General features: G+C 37.5%; 1 protein-coding gene across 2 annotated transcripts in view; it reads right to left on the bottom strand.

Annotated features, from left to right (window-relative positions):
- Positions 1-5,246: 5,246 nt before the first annotated feature.
- The window catches only part of ATAD2B (ATPase family AAA domain containing 2B), a 164,441-nt gene continuing 146,325 nt past the window's right edge, over positions 5,247-23,362 (bottom strand). For both annotated transcript variants that reach the window (XM_019450753.2, XM_053891118.1), the window contains exons 23-28: positions 21,414-21,536; positions 17,932-18,069; positions 14,154-14,837; positions 11,219-11,346; positions 10,629-10,757; positions 5,247-8,754 (exon numbers count right to left, since the gene is read on the bottom strand). In XM_019450753.2, the coding sequence (XP_019306298.1) occupies positions 8,713-8,754; positions 10,629-10,757; positions 11,219-11,346; positions 14,154-14,837; positions 17,932-18,069; positions 21,414-21,536 (1,244 nt within the window). In that variant the 3' untranslated portion in view covers positions 5,247-8,712. The remainder of the gene's footprint in view (positions 8,755-10,628; positions 10,758-11,218; positions 11,347-14,153; positions 14,838-17,931; positions 18,070-21,413; positions 21,537-23,362) is intronic.

The following is a 23,362-nucleotide window of genomic DNA, read 5'->3' as shown; positions in this document are numbered from 1 at the left end:
CACCTACCCAGACATATCTATGACATTCTAGAATATTAGGGTACAAGTGAAGATCCTAGAAGCTTTAGGAAGGAAAACAAAATCAAGAAAATGTACCAAGAATCAGAATAGCATTGGACTACCCAACAGCAACAAGGGATATAAACGTCACTAAGAAAAAGGTGAAGGGTGGTGTAGAGGGAGATTCCAGGAAAACGGCTATGTAAGACCTTTTCTACACACCAATGAAAAAAGACTGGAATGCTCCTGGACAAACTTTCTCAAGATGATGAAATGCTAGAATACTTTATATTTTTGAAGATATTAAATAGAGAGTTTGGGGTCACCTGGGTGGCTCAGTCGATTAAGCGGCAGACTTCGGCTCAGGTCATGATCTCGCAGCTCGTAAGTTGAAGCCCCACGTTGGGCTCTGGGCTGACAGTTCAGAACCTGGAGCCTGCTTCAGATTCTGTGTCTCCCTCTCTCTCTGACCCTCCCCCACTCGCACTCTTTCTCTCTTAAAAATAAATAAAGGTTAAACAATTTTTAAATAGAGTTGGATTTCTGGGGACGAATTTTAGGACAAAATAGTTGTTAATAATAGAAAATTAGGCAAATAACAAAAAAAGTGTACAGGAAAGGAAACCAATCATACTCTCCCCTAAAAATCTCAGCTGTCAATAGCTTTTACATAGTCACAATCATATACATACCAAACAATGATCTAACAAAAACTAAAACTAACTGGGCGGGTGAGAAAGCAGGAAGTGTGGGTGTGTTGGGGGACAGGTGTGACTATTGTCTTCCATGGTGGGAAATCAAGACCTTGGCAAAAACTGGAAAATAAAAAAGTAGCCATGTAAGAATATTATTTAGAAACACAGAGATGCATACCAAAATAATTAGTTAAGGGTGTTGAAAACAATTGGCTGTGGGAAGAATATTCCTTTTTGGGGGAGGGAGGGGAAATCAGGGGATAACTGGTTTTTATAACAAGCCTTCTAGAATTAATTTATTCTTTAAACCACATACATGCATTTCCAAATTAAAACTATGTACATTTTTAAAGATACAAAATAATTCCATTGATGTACATTTAAGAAACCCCAAACCATTTTTATGGATACATACAAATAGTAATAATTACAGTAATAATGATTAAAACATACTGAACACACTATGTGCCTGGGACTGTTCTAAGTGCATTACCATGTGTTTGCTGATTCAAATTCATAATCCTCATAATAATCACCATGGGCTTGGTGCTATCACCACCCTTCTTTGTACGGATAAACTGATGTGCAGAGAGGTGAAGTAACTTGCTTCATGTTACGCAGCCAATAAAGGGACATGCGTAGGATTCAGACTGAGTCTGGCTCAGACTGAGTCTGGCTTCAACACCCACACTATTACCTTCTCAAATAATGCATTAAAAACAGGAAAGATGTTCATTCAAGTGATCAGAGTGGCTCCCCCTGGAGAAGAAGAAAAGGAATGGGACTGGGGAGTGGTAGGAAGGGGACTTCAATGCCATCTAGAATTTTTTTCATTAAAAAAAAGAACTGCAACAATTATGAAAAACTGTTAACATTTAATTCTGGATGATGGGAACATGCATGTTTTATTACTCTCTGCAGTATTCTACAACTTAAAGATGTTTACTAATAGGGGAGAAAAACCTGAGCAAGGACAAATGAATTTATCATTCATCTTAATGATACATTGATGAAGAATTCAAGCTCTGAAACCACAAAAGATAGAATCCCAGCTAACACTAATTAGATTTGTAACCTTGAGCAAGTTGCTCAGCCATTATATTCCAGTAACCCCTTCTGTCAAATGGAACCAACAACAGTACTTACCTCACAGATACTGTGATAATTAAATGGTTTATTCTTAAAATAGTACCTACCAGTCACTCAGATGTTTTTACTGCTACTAGTATTACTACTGTACTCATTATCACCTAAGCATCGGCCACTATGAGATAACATCTTGTTTACTCTGCCCATTAGACTATCAACGCCCAAAGAACCGGGACCTTGCTGTCCTGTCCTCAGCTGTAAGTCTAAATCCAAGAACTGTGCTTGGCCAGCGGCATGGCTCAAATAATTTTGTTATATAAAGGCTGACTTTTGGTGATTAGGAACCGCTTGTATTTTCCCCTGCTGCCGTCATGCTATTTTATTTTACTCTTCAGTATATGCTTCTGTTGTTCCTTCTGCCTGGAAAGGCTTTCCTACCTTGATGCCTCAGCTCAGGCATCAGTTTTCCTGGGAAGGCTTTCTTGAGGTTGGGCTGCGCACTCCTCCTCTGTACACCACGTACCTTACCTTACGCATAACTCAATTGCAACATGTGCCACAGTATACTGAATATGCTTGTGCATCTGTCTACTCCGACAAGAGGCAGTGAAGTAGCAATTAGCCTTGGACAAATTACGTCTCAGCTTACCTGGTTTGTAAGATGGGGATAATAGTAACACCTGCCTCAAAAGGTTCTCAAAAAATTACGAAAAGTTACAAATTTGCATTTGTAAAGCACTCGGAACAATCCCTAGTGTCTAGTAAATATGAGAATGTTAAATCATACGGTAAAAATCCTGTTGAAGACAGACACAATGTCTTTGCCCATGTTTGCATTCTCCTATATTGGTGACTATTACAACTAGTCCAGACAAAAGCATTAGTGCCCAGACTAGGTCAGCTATGATAAAGATGGAGAAAGGGTGATGAGCAGGAGGCATGTTTAGAGTGATAAAGATCAACAGAACATGCTGCATGATTAGAAGGAGATGCACCATAAAGAAGACAAAACTTAGAATGACAGGTTTTGGATCCTTGATGGATACGGCTCTATTCGCTCTATTCACTAAGACGGGGAATAGAAGAAAGCGAAGAGGAAAAGGAAGAGTTACTGGCAAGTTTTTAACAAAATGCTTTATTCAATGTTTAAAGAGAGAATTCCTTTTAGAAATAACTGACATGATCGATCATGTCAGAAATATGACACATTACGTCTAAAAGAATTTAAGCTTGGGGCGCCTGGGTGGCTCAGTCAGTTGGGTGTCCAACTTCGGGTTCAAGCCCCACATCGGGCTCGCTGTTGTCAGTACAGAGCCCACTTCGAATCCTCTGTCCCCCTCTCTCTTTGCCCCTCCCCCCACTCGCTCTCTCTCAAAAGTAATAAACATTTTTTTTAAAAAAGCATGAAAAGAATTTAAGCTCCATGAAGACAGGGACTTTTTCTGCTTTGTTTGCTGCTTTAGTTTGAGCACCTGCAACCATGCCTGGCACATTGTAGGCACTATGTCAATTAAACCAAAAAGAAAGAAGCATCTCCCATGAGCCCAGCACTATTTTAAATTCCTACAGGGAATGCAGAAGAAATGTGATACTTCCTTTCCCACATGAATATATTACTGTTTTTGCATAATATTAGTAATTCACTGTATTATGCAGTATAAAATACAGCTAAGTTCTGAGAAGGAATGATACACTAAGGGAGATGTATTGGTGGAGAATCTAAGCCTAGCCCTGAAATATGACCAGTATTTCAATAAGTTGAAAATAAAGATACTCCAGGGTGAGTGGTATAAATGTCATACAAACACAATATGATGTAATATGAAGGATCACAAGAAAACTAAGAACAATTTTGGTAGAGTGGGGCTAGACTCTAAAACAGCCAGAAAGAAATGAAAGGCAAATAAAATGCCAACTCTCTGAAGACTTTCATTTTCCCCATTCCTAAACAGAATTAATTGGTTCCCTTCTTATAACTCTGAACGCTGTGTTCCTTCTGTTACAACCCTTATCCCACTGAATCATTACTACTGGTATATGCACTAGCCTCCCCTAGAGTACTACAAGCTACTTAAAGACAGAGAATGTGTCTAGCATAGTGCCTGGGACATAACAGACATGACTGTGCAGGTCTGAGAGGGAATTTATTTTTAAAAAGATAGCCAACAGAGAACTTTGCAGGTGCTAGGGAATAGGGATAACATGAAATAAATTTTTAAAGATTAGTCTCTCACTTTACTGTAGTTTTGAGTCCAACAGAAACTAAAACTGGATAAATAAGCCCAAATTCTCTCCAGAGCTCTAAAAACTTGACTGACACTCAAAGGCACTTATAAGTTACTTTTATATAAACATTTGGCTAGGAGCACCTGAGTGGCTCAGTCAGTGACACCGAAGTGTCTGACTTCATCTCAGGTCATGATCTCGCAGTTCATGGGTTCAAGCCCTGCGTTGGGCTCTGTGCTGACAGCTCAGAGCCTGGAGTCAGCTTCAGATTCTGTATCTCCCTCTCTCTCTGCCCCTCCCTCACTCATGCTCTCTCTCTCTCAAAAAAAAATTTAAAAATTTATAAACATTTGGCTAAAATTTTTAAAAATCTGTTTCCCAGGTTAATTATTACTATCAGTCTTTTGCTATACACAGATGATTAAAAATAAAAATTAATACAATCTGCAAAATCAAGAAAAACAAGTCTTATTCAAATTCAACCAGTTCCTTTTTACTATGATTTGGAAGGAAGGAAGGAAGGAAGGAAGGAAGGAAGGAAGGAAGGAAGGAAAGAAGGAAGGAAAGAAGGAAGGAAAGAAGGAAGGAAAGAAGGAAGGAAAGAAGGAAGGAAAGAAGGAAGGAAAGAAGGAAAGAAAGAAGGAAGGAAGGAAGGAACGAACGAACGAACGAAAAGAAGGAAAGAAAAATTAAGGACTTCTATTAAGGTTAGTATCCTAATCTCAAGACATGAAAAGGTATCTCATGGTAGATAGCAGAAACATAGGCAATCTAAAGCCAAGAACATTCTATTCCCTTGAAGCAACAAGCCCCTCAAAATTCTGGTATGAAATTTTTCCATATTTAAATTCTATGTACTATTCAAAGTATGCTGGTAACTACCTGATCTAAGAAAACACTATAAAGTAAGTTAACCAAACTACCTGATGGTCTACTGGAACAGTCTTCCAAACAGAAAAACAAATGTCAGAAGTAATCTATTTGCTTCTATACAACATATTTTAGACAACCTTCAACTGGAATTAAAACCACACTTTCCCAACAGAAAAACGTTTAGCAAAACAATACCGAGGACTGCTAAAATCTAAAAGAATCCTATAATGAGATTTGGCGGGGGGTGGGGGGGGGGCGGTACTTAATAAACATCATTAGGCTCTAGCTGCAAAACAGACAAGTTCGGTTAGAACGTAGCACTGCATCTGCAGCCAACAGTAATCATCATCAGGCTAAAGAAAGGCAGGTTTTTCTTGCCATCTTTATTCAAGTATTTCACAGCAGTTATATTACAAATTACAGTAAATGTTCAAAATTCCAGAATTCAAAAATTAAATAATTTACTTCAAACTAATGTAAAATGAAGTCAAATGCAAAACATCAATTTAACACAATTCTAAATTAAACTATAAACCCAAAATAGACCATAGTTGATGAAGTCTACTTAATCTACAAAGTAGACATACGTGACCGAAACCAAAGAGGACTCCCAAAGTCTAAATAACTGAATGTACAAAATACAAAAGATGCAGGTACAAGCCCAAATTCAAGCTTACAATGTGATTACAAATAATAATTATAATAACAATGGCATTCAGCTACGGGACCTGACACTGAAGATAACCTACCGAATAGCACCATAGCTGAACCAACTTAATCAAAAATGGGAAGATATTACCACCCCACTCCCTAAAAATAAAATCCAGTAAACCTACAAATACATTGGCATATGAGAGAAATCAAGTCATGAAAGGACATAAAACAAAACAAAACAAAATTAATCACAGGTGAGATTCAAGCTCAAAAACACAATTAACTCCACAGCCATCAGTTTCAACCCTAGTGCGGTTCCATCATCTTCAAAAAGCTCCCATGGTCCCCACAGCTGAGCATTAACCATTGTTGGGCTGTGCTGTGATACATATTTTACTGATCTGAGAGCAAAGTTTTACATAGGAGCTATCATTTATAATGCTCACAATAGGAAATAAGAACAGAGGTCAATTTGTACATATTTTCGCCAATGCTATACAGCAAAAATTAAGAACTTACATAAAGGTAAACAAAATTGAGTCCACTTGGATAATTTCACAAGCTGCTTTAAACTATAGAACCACCAAATATCTGTAAAGTAAGCAAAACTGGTATAGTGTGTGGTTTTTGGGGGGGAGAGGGGGCAGAAGGGGAGCAGAGGAGTTGATATAATTTCAGCTAATTTTTCTCCCCTTGGCATTAGACTGGCTTTCTCTTTAAGACCTAAACTGTTCAAAGTGGCAGTTCCTATCATACTGAGGGTGCCTCCTATTTCTCCATCTATATCAAGGTTAAAATAAAAAAAACTTGATCTTTTGGAAGCATTTTAATGCTAAACATAAATAAATTTCCCTTGTCAAACCCACTGATGGCTAAAATCTTAATTAACTTGTACAAATTTAGTAACCTACTAAGAACATGTGCGTTTTTTTTTTTTTCCTTTCACAAGTGCTGCTGTTACTTGAACAGAATGCTTCTGAATTAGAGTAACTGGAATAAATATTTAAAAAAAAATAGTGCAGCAAGAACCTGAGACTTGCAAAAAACCCTTTTAGCAGAAACTTGCTACAAAAAATCTGCTACATCTTATTTCATCAAATCTTTAAATTCTGTAACAATTTCCATCAAAATACAAAATGCTAATGTATTAGACAGTAAAATAGTCTGAACTGGTATGATGGTAATAAATACTAAAGAAAGCATGAAAATCCTCCCAATAATCAAATTAGAGGTTTCAAATAACCTCCCCTTTAAAATGGTTCATCGTTAATCGCACTTGCCCACCTTAAAAATACAGTGTGTCTACACGGGTAGCATCTTGAATTACATGACTTAACTGAATATTATGAAAACTTCATAGACTAGGTATAAAGAAAAAAGTGGCATTTCTTAAAAAATTAAGCTATAATTAGAAGGCGCAAAATGTTAATGTAAATGCCAAGAAGCACTTAAGATTACTGCAGTAGCCTACGGCCAAAGTGTGCTTTCTGCGCTGGCATTGGGCACACTCCGAACAGCCAGAGACAAGGAGACAAGTACCTTAGCTTCAGCGTGTAAACGGTGGCAAAGTGATTACAGGACTCTGTAAACACTACTGGTAACTAAAATACAAAAAGCTGAGGTAGCTCAGTATCTCTGCAGTAGTCCAAGACCATTTGCTCTAATTAAAACCCAAACTATATGTGTTGCATATATTGGAAAGACACACCGGCAGCTAACGGCTACAATGAATGAAGTTATCAAGCCAACTTGTCAAAATTTTCTACTTTTTTTGTTTAAAAATCATCTGATAAAAAAATGTCACTGCACTCCCTTTGCCTCTTTGCAACTGCCTAGACTGTGTCTCCAAATTTGTAGAAAGTTTTTGTAAAACTAGTAACCCATAATTAATTTTAGGTAAGTACAATTCAGAGAAATCACTCAACAAGGTCCAAAACGGGTTCCAATCAAAATGAATAGTTGTGAAGGTAAGCTTATGGTAAGGGATTTAAACATTAATACTGTTAATGTCCATTAATGTCCATTAATTCAAGGACCATACCAGAGCTCACCTGCAACTATGCATATAGAAAATGAACTTTATGGAGCTTCTGACAAATTCCTCTTTTCTGTCCATTTGGCAAGTCCTGGCTTTAAAACAAAACAGTAACAATTTACTATACATGAAATCATTCTTCTCTGGGAACTCAAACATGAATAACTATTAAATTGCCACTGAGAGAAGAAAAAAATGTCATCTATCTATTTTCTGGCCATCATTGTCAGCAATGCTGGAAACATGTGAGTTTTTTGGTGGACTGGGTAGTATTTGTTGCTGTTGTTTTATTACATGTTTCTTAAACAGAAACAGACCATACAGGAAAACTTACCATTTTAGTATATATCATGTGGCTTAATGAGTGTCTTGATTGAGTTTTGAAAACAAGATAGGCATTTTATACCAAAACACTGGTTGCCTCTCAACGACACAGAGTATCAAAACTTATTTTCAAGGTTGTGACCAAAGAGACATTCTAACTGATTTGCTACAAACAAGCCCATCCTTTTGTTTAGCCTTATCTTTCTCAAATGAATTAAAAGGCACGTTAAAGGCAGTTCTAAAGAGCCTAATCTAATTTCATCCAGTTTCTTCAGTTTCCCACCAGAATATACCATAGCCAACTCTAAAACAGGTTTCAGTCCATTACCCAGAGGAAAAAATAAAAACAAATACGCTAAAAGGAGCAGAAAGGAGGGGAAGGAAAAAAACAAAAACAAAAAACAAAACAGGTTGCCCACTGTTTAAACAATTCAACACAGTTAGAGAACTGCCCCATCCAGTTTCCTCGAGTTTGCTGGTCTGCTCCCTAAGAGAGAAGTCTCCAAAAGAGAGTGCACGAAAAGAGGAGCAGAAGTGAGAGCAGTTTCTGTAGCACCAAAATCTCCAATCTGTGGGGTTGTATTTTTTATTTGTGGAAAATACAACATGTTTCTGAAGTTCTGTTTGGTTCTTGTAGGCTGGTTGGTTTCAGGTACCTGAGACAATAGCACCAAATTCAACAGAGAGAAAGAATGAGTGAGAGAGCACTTTACACCAAGGCTCTGCACATAATTGGTGCAATTTGAAATTGAATGGCTCAGAAGACTGCTCTGTCAGGAGCAGATTGGAGAGGATAAACCACTCATCTTGAAAAGTTCATAGGAATGTCTCAAACATATGAACTGTTCTTTCCATCTCCTACAAGGGGAAAAAAAAGGGCATGTTATCTATTAAAGGAAGGACAAAAGTATTATGGGAAAATTCACTCTAACTTTTTAGAGAAAGAAATTTAGGTACAAGTTAAGCTTTAACTATTTTCCTAATTATAATATGGGAGCTTCTCTGTAAGACTATCTTATCTGCCCTGGACACTTCCAAATGCCTCCCATTGGATATTTAGGCGAATGGATGATGCTAGTACCACTCAATGAGTATTTATTGTGCCAGATATTGTACTGAGAGATTTATGTATATAAATAATTTGTCAGCTAATAAACAAAAGAGTCAATTTGAATATAGGTAGCCTTACTCCAGAGCCTGAGTCCTTCCTTTACTCATATTCTCCCAAAGCAAAATGAATGTATTCAGCCTAGTAAAACTTGTACCCAAAGTAGAATGCACCTGTTCCCACTGCAATTCACTCTAATCAGAGCTGAAAGAAAAAAGGAGGGAAAAAAAGAGAGCCAGAAATAGTCACTGCCATCACCACCAGAAATGCCACTCACTGGTGATTCTGCTATAGCTCCCTTCCCTCCCTAAACAAAACCCCTAGATTATAGAGGTCCAAGTCCCCTACTGAAAAATGTTTCAGTACTAAAGAGTATTCAATACATTCAAGCTAATCAAATGTCAATCATGTGAACAAACAAGTTCTAGGTGGGTGGGGGGTGGGGGGTAGTAAAGAACTCTACCCTACACATTTCACTTAGATGGCCAAGTGTCAAATACATCAAAGGCATCTGGTACATCTCTGTATACAATTAATAGGCCAGATTATCATTGATCAAAAATTTCTCATATATGATCAATAAAAATCACTTTTGCTAAATGTTTCATCATCTTATTACTGAATAAGAAAAAAAAAGTCAGGTTATAAAACAATATACAATATGACCTCAATTTTTAAATATACATTCACATACTTTCCTCTCTTCCTTTGATTCAAGTCCAATATTCCTTATTACACATGAAAAATAATCCCATCCTCTGCATACAAATCTTTAATATACTAGAAATGCTCCTGGAGAGCAGGGACTGTCTTATTCATGTTTTGCAGCCCAAACATCTAGCACAGTATCTGGAACTACAGGCATTCAATAAATATGTAATAACCAGACCACCAGATAAATAAGCTAACAGGCAAATGAACAGGGAGTCTAAGTCACTTAGCCATTTAGTGGGTTTCTATTTGCTCAGATGACTTCAAAAAGCAGAAGTGTGGCTTGATGATGTAAATTGTATGAACAGATATGAGTTCCTATTTATAAGGAAGAACTCACTTATGGCCCGAAGTTGTCTAGAAAGGGAACAATTCACTTTAAAAGTGCCTAAACAAAAGAACAAGCACTCCTTTGTGCAGCCATTTCATAGGACTAGATCTGATTAATGAGATGCCTTTTAAGTTCTCTTCTAATCATTAATGGGGTGGCAAACAGATCTCACTTCCCAGGCCCATTCCTTTAATCAGCAGTGGCTGCCTTGATAGCACTGGTAAGGACTGTAAGGCCATTCCCACATTCAACTGGCCCAAGTGATATGTTTAGTGATGTCAGTAACAAGAAAGGGACAAGAGAATTGTGGCATGCTCTTCTGTGTATTTCCTAACCCAGAACCACGAATTTCTGTGTTTTCATAAACAAAGAATCTCAGATTACTTCTGTCCTGAGACAAAATGATACAGTAAGGCTTTATTCTTCAAACTATAACTCTTAATGAGTCTTCTAATCTTAAATCTTCAAAACATTCTTCAGTTACTTGGTGAAAGATAGAGACTAACTTTTTTCCCTTTTTTGGGGGAGGTGGGGTGGACAAGTAAAAGCACGTATCTGTTTAAGGATGCACTGAGCACTTACCTCTACAAGTTGTGATTTGTCATAATCTTTACGATGACGATAGATGCACTGACTAAGAAGAGAATATAATCTCTCAAGTTGATCAACTGCCAGATTGTTGCTTTTATCTACCAATAAATCAAGCAATTTCTAAGAAAAATTAGAAGAAAAGAGAATAAAATAAAGTTTGTTTTCATTGTTCACACTGAAACAGTTATATTCAAATGGTTAGGCAAGAGACACCACAGGCTATAATGTAACAGTGACACCTGATTTTAGAAGATTCTAGGGCTTAGTTTATTACCAAGACCATTTTCTAAATCCCTCAAAACACACAAAACTCTTTTTTTTTACTAGAAGCCCCAAAGCACTTATATTCCTAGGTTATAGCAAGAGATTATCAAAACTAGCTTTGTTCAACTGACTACAAACATATTGAAATGTGTTTCCATTCATTTAAAATTGACGATGGGGGACAACACCTGGCTGGCTCAGTCAGAAGAGCATACAACTACTGATCTCGAGGTTGTGAGTTCGAGCCCCACAATGGATGTAGAGATTACTTTAAAATAAAATCTTTAAAAAAATAAACTGGGAATAGCTAAGCTTACCTTCAATCTCTCATGATCAACTATAAGAGGTGGCACAGGCTCAGAGGGCTCTTCTGGAACCAGTTCCAGGCTTGTCGTTTTTGCCTGCTCTAAAATTAACTTACGATATTTCTTTACTTTAGAAGCACCTACAATTGAAAAAAAAAATGCACTGCAGCAAGTAAAAGTTAAGAAAAATCAGGTTTAAACAACTATAAATTCTTTTACCCACCACAAAAACTTTTTGGAATAAGGGTATATTCTTTAAATGGTAAATGATTTTTTTTTTGTAAGAATAAGTAGCCCACATTAAAGAGAACTAAACCACAACTATGAAAGCCAAGCCATACTAGAAGATCATCTAATAAACATATCCACTTAAAGGAAGAGAAAAGCAATCTTCACCTCTAAGCACTAACTTATAAAGCAGTCTTCACTCTTTTTATGATTCACTCTTTTTACTATAGCCATCATTTTATAATGTGGAGCTTTCAGGGGTGCCTGGGCGGCTCAGTCTGTTAAGCATCCAACTCTTGATTTCGGCTCAGGTCCCGATCTCACAGTTATCAGATCAAGCCCCTCAATGGGCCCATGCCGAGCATGGAGTCTGTTTGGGATTCTCTCTCTCCCTCTCTCTCTGCCCCTCCCCTGCTTGTGCTCTGTCACTCTCAAAATAAATAAATAAACATTTTTTAAAAATTTGGAGCTTTCAGAACTAGAAGAGGGGAAGGAACCTAGAAAAGCAGATGCAAACACCAAGTAAGGCCAACCTATCTTCATTATTTCCTTGCAAAGAAAAAAAATCTTCCTCAACATTAACTGAAATTTCTTATTTTTCTCTTTTACATTGCCCAGAATTCTATTAGAAATTGATCTGGGTTATGACAATTTTCCTTAAAAATATAAGCCTGTTTAAAGTATAATAGGGCTAGTGATCTTTCCTACCTTAGAGTGAAATACTATAATCTAATTATTTTCCTCTCAACATCATGCCAAGACGAGCCACACTACGAAGAAAGCAAATTCTGAGGTGGCTGAGCATGATCTGACAGCACCAGGCACTCCAAGGGCTAGCCAGGGCTGGAGGCCATCAAGCCCTATGCTCCCCTCTGTCTGCATACTCTATGAGAAGGCCTGGGGGAAGGAACACCAAGACAAACTAAACTATTTCAGAACTCTATACAGGACTGGCCCACATCACAGACACCAAGGAGAACCTTTCCCCTCCCTCCTGCCTTAATCCTCTTATTCCCTCGTCTTCAAACAATTCCCTCTCATCAATGCCTGCTAGACAAATAGTAAAAGAACTAAAATATTGCCTTCGAAAACAAATACCTCCATGTAGCAGAGAAACTGTATATTTCAGACAGGCTTTAGAGTGAAAGCCTTGTTTTATAGTTCAATTAACATATGCGAAGAGTTCTGTTAAGACCTTACTGATCTCATTACCCTATCTATGGACATCCAGGAGCCTGACCGCTTGCACTAGGTAACACTGCCCTCCCTGACATTTACAAGTGAAAACTTCAGGTAAAGCTTTTACACAACAAATATCTTTAAAGTTTTTAGGTAATCAATTGAACATAATATTAATTTAAACCTTTTCTGCAAGCTCACTAAAATCTCATAGTGAAGAACACTAAAAAGGATTCCTTGCCTCGTACCCACAGTGCCTCATCAGAAAGAGCTCCCCCTTTCTCCCACTCTGTCCCAGTCATTACTTAACCCTAGCTTCAACACATTTTTAAAGTTCTGACCGTATGATAAATATAAATAAATACCAAAATAAACACTGCTCTTAAAACTACCTTCTATTATTGAAGAAAAAGAAAAATTCTCAATAGGTAGCATTTAAGAACAGTACACACACACACACACCCCTACCTATCTCTTTACCCATTAAAAGAATTCTAAGACTTTGAATTTTATTTTCCTACTTCCTAATTCTGCTAAAGGGCTCAAAAACTGGCAGCAAAAAACTTTTCCCACATAGCCCAAATCCCAGGCTAAAGCTATATATAACTCCGCACAATTTAGAGAGCATGACAGAATTTCAAAATAGCCTTGCGTTAGAAGAGTACCTATTCAGGATAGAAATGTATATTCAAAGGGTAGATCTCTAACTCACCCCATCCCACTATGGGCCAAAGAATGAAAAATAAACTAAAGCTAGGAAACCCCAGGCCCCCATTACTGCTTCTTCTTAAAAGAATCACACAGCCACGGGAAGTCAGAAGCTGGCAGAGTGCTCTGAGTCTGTGAGAACAAGGTAGATCTGACAGTGCTCATTCTACCGTTTCCTATACCAATGGCCTTACAAAAGCAATGGAGCACCTTAGACTCAACATCCCTCAGATTTCAACAGTGAATGCCTGGAATGAATATACCTCAGTATGTGTCAGGTACCAGAACAGGTGATTAATATACATGACTTACTTAACCTCTGCAGTGACACAACTCTAAGTTTAATTCAGAAGATGGAAAAACAGGTTTGGAGAGCGTAAGTAACCAGCTCAAAGTCACATGATTATGATGAACAGAAGTGGTAATTTAACGTGGGTCTACAAGAGTGTAACATACCATACTGCTCTAGTATCCAAGTCTTCTCAGCCCATGCCTACCCCACCCCACCCCAATAATTCTTATCAGAATTCCAGCTTAACACCTATGGGTTTACTTCAGCCATAAATCCAAAAGGATCGGGATGACAATCAGGTGGGAAGCAAAAGAGTAAGCAGACAGGAAAGCAACACATTCTGGGCCATAAACCCTCTGAAACTCCCACCCAAATGTAGTATTCACGTGTTCACTTTTCTAGGGAAAGAGATGAAAACTTTAACAGATTCTCAGAGAGTTATAACTGCTTATCAACTACCGCTACTGATGACCAGACAAAATAAGCAATTAGTTAACTCAGGAGTTTAAAATTTCAGGTTTTTTAAAATATCCGTTCTACCTTCTTTATCCAGTTCTGCATCTTTAACCTCCGCATCAGGGCCAGGTTCTAACTTCTCATTATTGCTACATTCCAGTGCCTCTAGTTTCTCAGGATCATCTCCAAGATGTTCATTTGAAGTTTCTGGTTTTTCTTTTGACTGGTCCTCCGGGAGAATCTTTTGTTCAGAACTACATTTATCTCCACTACCACAGAAAGAAACAACTTCAGCTTTGCCATTCTGACACTCCAGAACTGGTATTCCTTCAAAACTGTCGGTGGAGGCCTCACCATTTAGACAGCTTCCTTTAAGGAAAGGCTCTTTCCTAGATGTCTGCTCTGGATTTAGAGAACTGCTGCTGTTGACGAGTAGAGACTCATTGGAACTCTCTTCTTCAGTAGATGCAAAGTTCTCCTTCGTGCCGGCTCCATTGTTAAGCCTCTGCCCCTGGTCCATGTCCATGATGTCACACGATGATTCATCATTGGTCATAGAAAGGTCTCCAGTCTCTTCTCCATTTTCTTCATGGCAGTCAGTGCTTACCTCAAACTCTCCATTCTCTAACAACTTCCTGTCCTCTGTATGGTTCTCATAGTCTGCAAATTTGGTGTCCTCTTCATCTTTTTTTAAATTATTGACTTTCCTTTTCTTAATAATTCCTTTACCCCACTGTGATCGCCGCCTCGATTTTCTCCGAACTCGAACTATTTTACAGGGGAGGAAAACAGATATGTAGAACTTGGGAGTGCAATATTTGTTTTACAAATGTTCACTAAATAAGACCCAAAAGAAAGTAAACCGCCCCCCGCCCCCAAAAAAGAACATAAAAGAAAGTAAACCCATACCGGTATAACACACAAAAACTACTTAGCTCTTGACATCCATGCTGACTAATCCTCACAACTTACAAGTAGAATGAATATGAAGTCAGAGATGAACTCTGAAGAATGAAGTTTTTTTTTTTCCTGAAGAATGAAATTTTTAAAAGTTTATTTCCTGTAGGAGTTTACCCAGCATTAATTATTTTCTATTATCTTAAATTCACAACTATTCCTAATTCCTAACATCCAAGGACCATGCATCTATTATGTACATTTCAGAAATGACCACATTACCAGTCTGCCTAGAAAGTTTGGGGCCATAGCCCTGGATTTCCACCGGGAAGGCAAATGCTTTGCCAGCATCACCCAAAAGCTCCTAAACCATGAAAGAAAATGAACACATGCTCCAGTATATCAAGGTAGAATAGTTACAGGTATCCCACAAAGAATTATCTATTACATCTCCTTCCCGAAGAAGGAATCCCCACAGTTAAGTATAGTCATGGATAGAAACCCTATGATAGTTACAGAGGACAATCTGGTTAACCAACTATTAGTCTCCTCTACTATAAATGGTTCATCAAATAGGATCAATTGGTTACACAGTTGTTATTTTAAAATATGGGGAAAAAATTAAGCCCTCTGCTATCAAGGTAGCAATAACATTAACAAAACACTGAAAATAAATATTTGGTCAGTTATATGAAAAGGAAGACCCACAAAAATTGAAAATACTGTATTTATCTTTAGATGCTAGAAACCATCATGAGCTTTATGAGTACTTCCAGCTAACAATAGGCTCAGGAATCTTTAATTCCCCAAATATGCGTTTACATACTTTTTCATCCTTTCATCTTTAATCCTTATTGATTCTCTGTATGTAAAGACACCAAGGTATTCACAGGAAATGGACAAATGTTGTTATAAACATTACTCTTCTTTCTTATCTAAGAATAAATCTACTAAAGATTTCTGAAATTATTTCCAAAATTCAAGTTATTTAGTCACTTGGTTCAAACTATATTTTGCCTTCAAAACCATATCATTTGAATCATCTCACCATTTCTTTTCCCCCTACTAATTTCTATTTTTATAATTTACAGTTACAGGGTAATTGGAGAAGAAATTTATTAGTTTACTGTTAAAAGCTGTACATAAGCTAAAGTGATGGGCATTTGTAAGCATTCCATTAACTATATGAAAAACTAATCCAGTACACGTCAAAAATGGGGAAAAAAATTCACCTTGTTCTTTCTCTAAAAGGTGGAGCTGTTAGGTTTTTACTACCTGACAAGTCACTCCTGACAGTGTGACCTCACTTATTCTCCAACTGTGCAACCAAAAGTACAAGAGGTTCCCCTTTCCCTTCCTCACTAAGCTACAGAACTCTAGAACAAGTAGCAGCTCAACTCTGCTCAATCAAGAGCCAGCTCAATTGTCTGATCTGTAGTACACTAAGCAAAGGCTGTAGAAGGCCTACTGAAGCAAGTTTATTTCTAACACTTTCATCCCAGCTAACAACAACAAAAAAATGTTCTCACTTGGGAGGATGTCAAACTAGAAATATTTTTCCCCTCCTTATAGAATTATTTCTAGTGGTTAGTATGATTTTGGCGAAATAAGAGAACTTGATCATATAAGCTCCACAGCAATAGGGAATTTTGTGTTAGGCGCTGCTGTAGCTCCACAGCACCTGGCATATGGTAGTATATACACTTATGGAACTAATCTTTAACATACCACTTTCTTTCACGGGACACTTTGTGTGAAAAAACCAACACAGGGGCACAATCTTTACAGTCAATTTTTATAGCCTCTCTGAGCTTGTTTCCAAAACTAAGACCTCAGGAAAGCAACTCTCCCTTAGGGATATTTAGATCTATAATTCAAGTAACTTAATGTAAAAACAGACAAATGATGAGTCACATATGCCATCTACTGGTAAGAGAAAACAAAACTCACATTTGTAGATTAAAATAACATTTTAATGTTTAAAGGAACTTAAACTGCTTAAAGCCAATTTTCAATGGGTTTTAGTTAGTAAATATTTGCATCAGATATAGAGAATGTACAGGACTTCAAAGTTTAACTTAGAGTGCTATGTTCTATAATCCAGATGATGATCCAAGATACAACTACACCAAATAGCTTTAATCAGTTTCATGGAACCAAATATACTACTAAATCCTTCAAAATTTCTCACATATGAATGCCACTTATCACAAAGACAAAAGCTAAAACAATGAGTATGTTTCATCCATTCGAAGTCAATGCCACTGGTGAACGAACATATTATGGCCAGCTTTACTGACAGTTTCAACAGTATTGCCACTTTTATACCAGAACAGTATGGCTAACCTCAGTGAAACATATGGACTGTATTAGGAAGATGCTGTGTTCGTTAACATCTGTCTTCTGGAAATCTTATATATCACCATGAATGAGGAAAAGTGAAGAAAACTTAGAACTAGTACTAAATTTTCCCTAAGTGTATCTCACTTAAACAAAAATAGATTAAAAGGGCTGTACACATTTTTCAAAGTGAGGACAAGATACTCTCTCAGAAAAATGAACCTCCTACTGTTAGCCACTCCCTTAAGTCAAAGTTTCTACTCTCCACCATAAAGAGAATATCTGGTACATTATAGAGCAAGGGTTAGGACTGGAGGCAGGGGTGGATGAAAAGTCTGTTGGCTCCACATCTCTACCCCAAATCCAAAGTTTAAAACTGAAAATATTCAAACCTAGTTCAACACCCGCAAGTACTGAATATAAACAGAAAAGAGCAAATACGGTTAGAGAAGCATGTTCCTCATTCAGCATCCGACCCCACAAGCTCTTCCCCTCTGAACAGAGAAGAGCTGGGAAGATGTGTGGGGAAACAACAGCACCTGGTTTGTGTCCCCAGTTCCTAACAAATCTGCATCCTTCTCAGGTGTCCCCACTACTGGATAACAGGGTCTCCTCAAACACTCACATGCACATTTATTTGCAGAGTTGTGCCAGACATCCAATGGATTTCTTTGTTTGTGCCGAAATGCCTCTTCAACTCTAGTTTCTGTCTTCCGAGCTCCAGTGCCATGAGGATTTATTTGTTCTGCTGTTACCGATAAGCCTGCAGGCAGGAGATAAGCAACACCCATTTAAATATTCCTAGCTACATAAACCAACAAGTTAAAAAAAAAAAAAGTTTGAAATATAGAACTAAGTTTTAGTCATTAATTATACCTGGACAGTTTGTAATTTGGATGAAAAAAGCATCGTTTGTTTTAAGATGGAAAAGAAATTAGATATAAAATCATAACAAAATAACCTAGCAGGCCATGCTTAACACATAATCCTTAAAGGAACCCTACGTTTACTCGGTTTAATTTGCAAAGGCACACATTCTTATGACTGTAGGACAACGATAATGTATGGTCTGAAAGTCATTATTTCTGCCATCTTAGAATGTAGTAAGTGTCTGTTGGTCCATTAAACCCCACTCACGTGAATGGGTTAGCTGGTGTTAGCTGCCTGTCACACCACACTGCAGTAAGTTTGGTTTTCCGATATTATCTTCCTAAGAGTAACCACTCCATCTCAATTTCCTTCACTAGACTTGTTTCTTCTAGGTGGTCCTTAAATGTTGATGTTTCCTAGGGTTGTCTCTGGAATCCCTTTTCTTCTCACTCTGATCTATACCTTCGACCATAAAGTATCATTCATGCCTTCAGCTTCTACTACCACTACATAATAATTCCCAAATCCATGTTTACCCCAAGCATGTCTTGAGTTTCTGACCCATATATCCAACTGCCTCTTTGATATCTCCAACTAGATATCCTAAAGATAGGTCGAATTAAAGATAACTAGTTTATCTTTCTCCACAAAAAAACCTGTTCATCCCTATCTCTATGGAGTTATTCCCTATCTCTATTGGTAGTATTAGCATCTACTAAGTCATTAAACCTGTAATATGGCAGCCAATTTTGACTTTTCCTTCCCTAACAATGCCCTCTTCAATAATTAAAACTCTGGACAGCTCTAACAGTTTTTTTCCTCCAAATGCTTTACTGAGGTACAATTTACATAACATAAAAATCACTCATTTTAAGCATGAAATTAAATGATTTTACTAAACTTACAGAACTATGCAATCACCATAACTATCCCATGCCACCACTAATCTACCCTTTGTCTCCACAGACTTGTCTTTTGTGAATGTTTCACATAAATGGAATCACACACAGGTGGTCTTTTGTGACTAGATTCTTTCCCTTAGGATAATGTTTCTGAAGTTCATCTATGTTGTACCATGTATCAGTACTTGGTTCTTTTCTGTGGCTGAGCAGTATCCGTATACCATTTGCTTACCCATTCACCAGCTGATGGGACATTTGCGTTCTTTCCAGTTTTTAGCTGTTATGAATAGTCTTTATATGGGCATGTGTTTTCATTTCTCTGGGGTGTTTCCTAGGAGTAGAATCACTGAGTCGTATGGTAAATGTTATGCTTAATTTTTTAGAAACTGCCCAACTGTTTTCCAAACTGGCTCCAACAGTTTTTTAAATTGTCTCTCATCTTCCTATCCTGCCACATTGAGACCTTGCTATTTTCCTGCTGCCATAGCAATGTACCAATTCACTCCACAGCTTAAAATACTTCAATGACACACATTATGGCGATGATTCTCAAACTTTAGCGTACAAAAAAACCACTTGAGTAGTTTGTTAAAGTGCAGATTTCTCAGCCTCACTCCTCTCGGAGAATCTAACTCACTAAGTCTAATAAGCTGATGTGGGTATTAGGCACATACATTTTGAAAGACACTGACCTACAGGATAAAGTCTAAGCTCCTTAGCATTGGCATTGATTCATTCAAATATTTATAGGACAGAGTTCCAGGGACTTCAGCAGGGCTGTGAACAAACCATTCACAACACTTACATTCCAAATAAGGAAGAAAGACCCCCCCCCACCCCCCCACCCCCCCCAAAAAAAGACAAAATGCCACATGCTATGATGTCCAGACCCTATATTATAAGATTCGGTGACCTGGGAGGGCCTAAGGAAGTAGAAAAAAAGCTTCTTAATTTCAATGTCCTGGACTCCGCTCATCTCTTGAGCTCTATTTCCCACCATTCTGTACAGCTTCAGCAATACCAAACCGTTTTCAGTTCTTCAAGTACACCATGTTATTTCACATCTCTGTGCCTTTACACATGCTATTATCTGCTGTGCTTACAAATACCGCCTCCTCCTCTGTCACTGCCTCCCTTTTTCTGCTCCACTAGAGACAACACCCCTATATTCATTCCCCAAACTCTGGACAAAATGCTGGGATCCTTAACAGGAGGTCTCTCCTCTGTGCTATAAACATGTTCCAATCGATTCATATACCTCAACTGTACTTGATTCATTTTACATTTTTCTCTGTCTCCTACTAAAGTGTGAGTTCCTCAAGGACAGGATTATACATTGAATGAACAAACCACATTTGCTAATTCTTTATTTTTATATTAACAAAACTGCACATAACTATCAACAGGGAAAACAAAAACAGTATTTCTAAAAGCTTTTAAAAAGTAAGCCCTCTACAGATATGAAGGTCTATCTAAATCCTTTAAGAATAAAAATCAATAGGGTGCCTGGATGGCCCAGTCAGTTAAGCATCTGATTTCAGCTCAGGCCACGATCTCACAGTTCCGTGAGTTCAAGTCCCGTATCAGGTGAGCACGAACCCAGCTCTGGGTGAGCTCGAGCCCCATTTCAGGTGAACATGAGCCCCACTTTGGGTAAAAACACGAGCCCCACTTCAGGTGACCCTGCTTCTCTCTCTCTCTCCGTCTCTCTCTCTGCCCCTTGTGGCATTCTCTCTCCCTCTCTCTCTCTGCTCCTCGCTCACTTGCATCCTCTCTCTCTCTCTCTCTCTCTCTAAAAAAAGAAAAAGATTAAAAACAATTTAAAAATTTTTAGTTTAAAAAAGAAAAAAAAAACAATAATTAACAAAGAGATACTCCTGCAAAAAAAATTTCACTGAACAGAACTCTATTTCTGTAATTTGCATTGCTGCACTAAAACTTTCACAAAAAGTAAAAGTAAAATATCTTTAAGGGGCACCTGTGTGGCTCAGTCAGTTAAGTGTCTGATTTCAGCTCAGGTCATGATCTCACAGTTCAAGAGTTCAAGCCCCCCATCGAGCTCCATGCTGCAGGTGCCAAGTCTGTTTGGGATTCTCACTCTCTCCTCTCTCCCTGCCCTTCCCCCCACATGCACTTTCTCTCTCCCAAAATAAATAAACTTAAAAATATATGTATCTTTGAGAATTTAAATGACACATATTAATATCAGAAATTATATACAGTCTGTGCCTCAGGATGCATTATTTTCATTCTGCCAGCAACCCTAAAGAGACACCACCCAGTAACATTCAATGACTCTTGGTCTTCAGTAGCCAAGGTCATTTCTAGAACTTACCTCTTTTTATTCTTGCTTCCTTTATTTCTTCACAGAGTTTATTAAATTCTGGATCCAATTCAGCTGCAATGATGGCATGTGCAGTGTCCTTCAGGGTACAAGCCCTGTGTCTAATTATTTTATCTGTTAAAAAAAGTTGGTATACATTTATTATACATATAAATAAAATAACATTAACAAAGGCCATTTAAAAAAGAGAAACAAAAGAATACAAACATTTAAATAAAATTGTAAAAAGCATTTCTGGGTGAGAAACAAGTTCATTTAAATGATGAGTAAAAAATAAATATAATAAGCCACTGAGTCACATTCATAATTTTCTGAGAACTGTATTTTCAGAACTTCAAAGTACAGGTAACCCTTGTACAACACAGGGGGTTAGGGTGCCAACTCCCCACACAGTCGAAAATCCATGTGTAATTTGGATTCCCCAAAAAACTTGCTAGTGATAGCCTAATGCTGACCAGAAGTCCTACATGTAACATAAATAGTCCATTAACACATACTTTGTACGTTGTATATATCATACACTGTAGTCTTACAATAAAGTAAGCTAGAGAAAAGGAAATGTGAAGAAAATCGTAAGAGAAAGCACACTTATAGTACTATCCTGCACTTACTAAAAAACATCCATGGTAAGTGGACCCAGGCAGTTCAAACCTATGTTGTTCAGGGTCAACTGAACTAATAAGCCTATTTAACAAATCATTATCTCAAAGATACGAAGCTTTACTTTATATTTTAAAAAACATGTATGATTTTCAATAAAAACTTTAAGAGATTTGGAGGATATTCACCATTATGTCCAGCACCAAAGTTGCCATAGATGGATACTGAGAATTCAGAAAATCTTAATTTTCTCCATTTAGTGAAAACTGGTAAAAACTGTGAAGAATATAATATATCCTAAGTAAAGATGACCTATCAAAAAACTAACAGAACTAGAAAAATACAGCAAGACACACTAAGCTAAAGAATGCAAAATGGTAAATAAATTGTAGGTAGATCCGGGCAAGAAATACATACATCCTTTTAGGTGAATTATACCTAACATTTGTACTAAGTCTCTGCTTTACCCTAACCCAGAAGCCAGTATTCATCAACAATACAACCTAAAAAGTACGGTGTAGAGCTATGCAGCTCCAAGGTATTAAAAGTCAAGTAAGCATTATCGAGGCCACTTATTTTACAAAGTATCAAAAACTAAAACCCTAAGTCTCATAATAACATCTGCTTTTTCATCCCTAGTAATGGCAAAAAGTATAGACATTTTATGTATAATTTTTCTTGTTAGAAACTCCTAATAGTTCATTGTGGAAATCTTACAATGTGCAACACTAAAAGGCAACACTGGTATATTTCTTTCCAACACATTTTCTCTAAACATTCATTTAATAAGTGTTGTCAATTGTACCAGGAACTGACCAGGTGATGGCTAGATGGTAGTGAACAAGAGAGGTCTCCACTGTCAAGGAACTTTTTGGATGAGTATAGGAAAGAGGTATTAATCAAATAATCTCTCATACACACATATTAATAAATACTTCCCTCACCCCTTTCCTCACACCCCAAAACCCTGAATCATAGCTACAATGAAAACCTACATGACATTTGGTGTGGATGCCAATTCGGATTGGACAAGTCAGAAAAGGCCTCTCTGAAGAAGCAGCATTTAAGCGAAGACTAAAAAGCCTGCACTGCAAGCCACTGAAAGAGTAGTGGGAAAACCAGTGCAGGCTCAGAAAATACCACGGGAGAAAGTTCTGGAGTAAAAAGATCTTGGAGATTTCAAAAAACTAAAAACTAGCCTCTGTGGTAAGAATACAATAAACAAGAGACAAATGGGAACCTGATTATATTTAAAGGATTCAAACTTTATCCTAAGAGCAACGAAAAAACGTCAAAAAGATCAGAGCAGGGAAGTAACATGACTTAAGTGAACATCTTCT

Source organism: Panthera pardus, unplaced genomic scaffold (genome assembly GCF_024362965.1).
Source record: "Panthera pardus isolate Hobbes unplaced genomic scaffold, ASM2436296v1 HiC_scaffold_26, whole genome shotgun sequence".
NCBI lineage: Eukaryota > Metazoa > Chordata > Mammalia > Carnivora > Felidae > Panthera > Panthera pardus.
The sequence above is the reverse complement of the archived record's forward strand: the minus strand, read 5'-3'. Positions and strand labels throughout refer to the sequence as shown.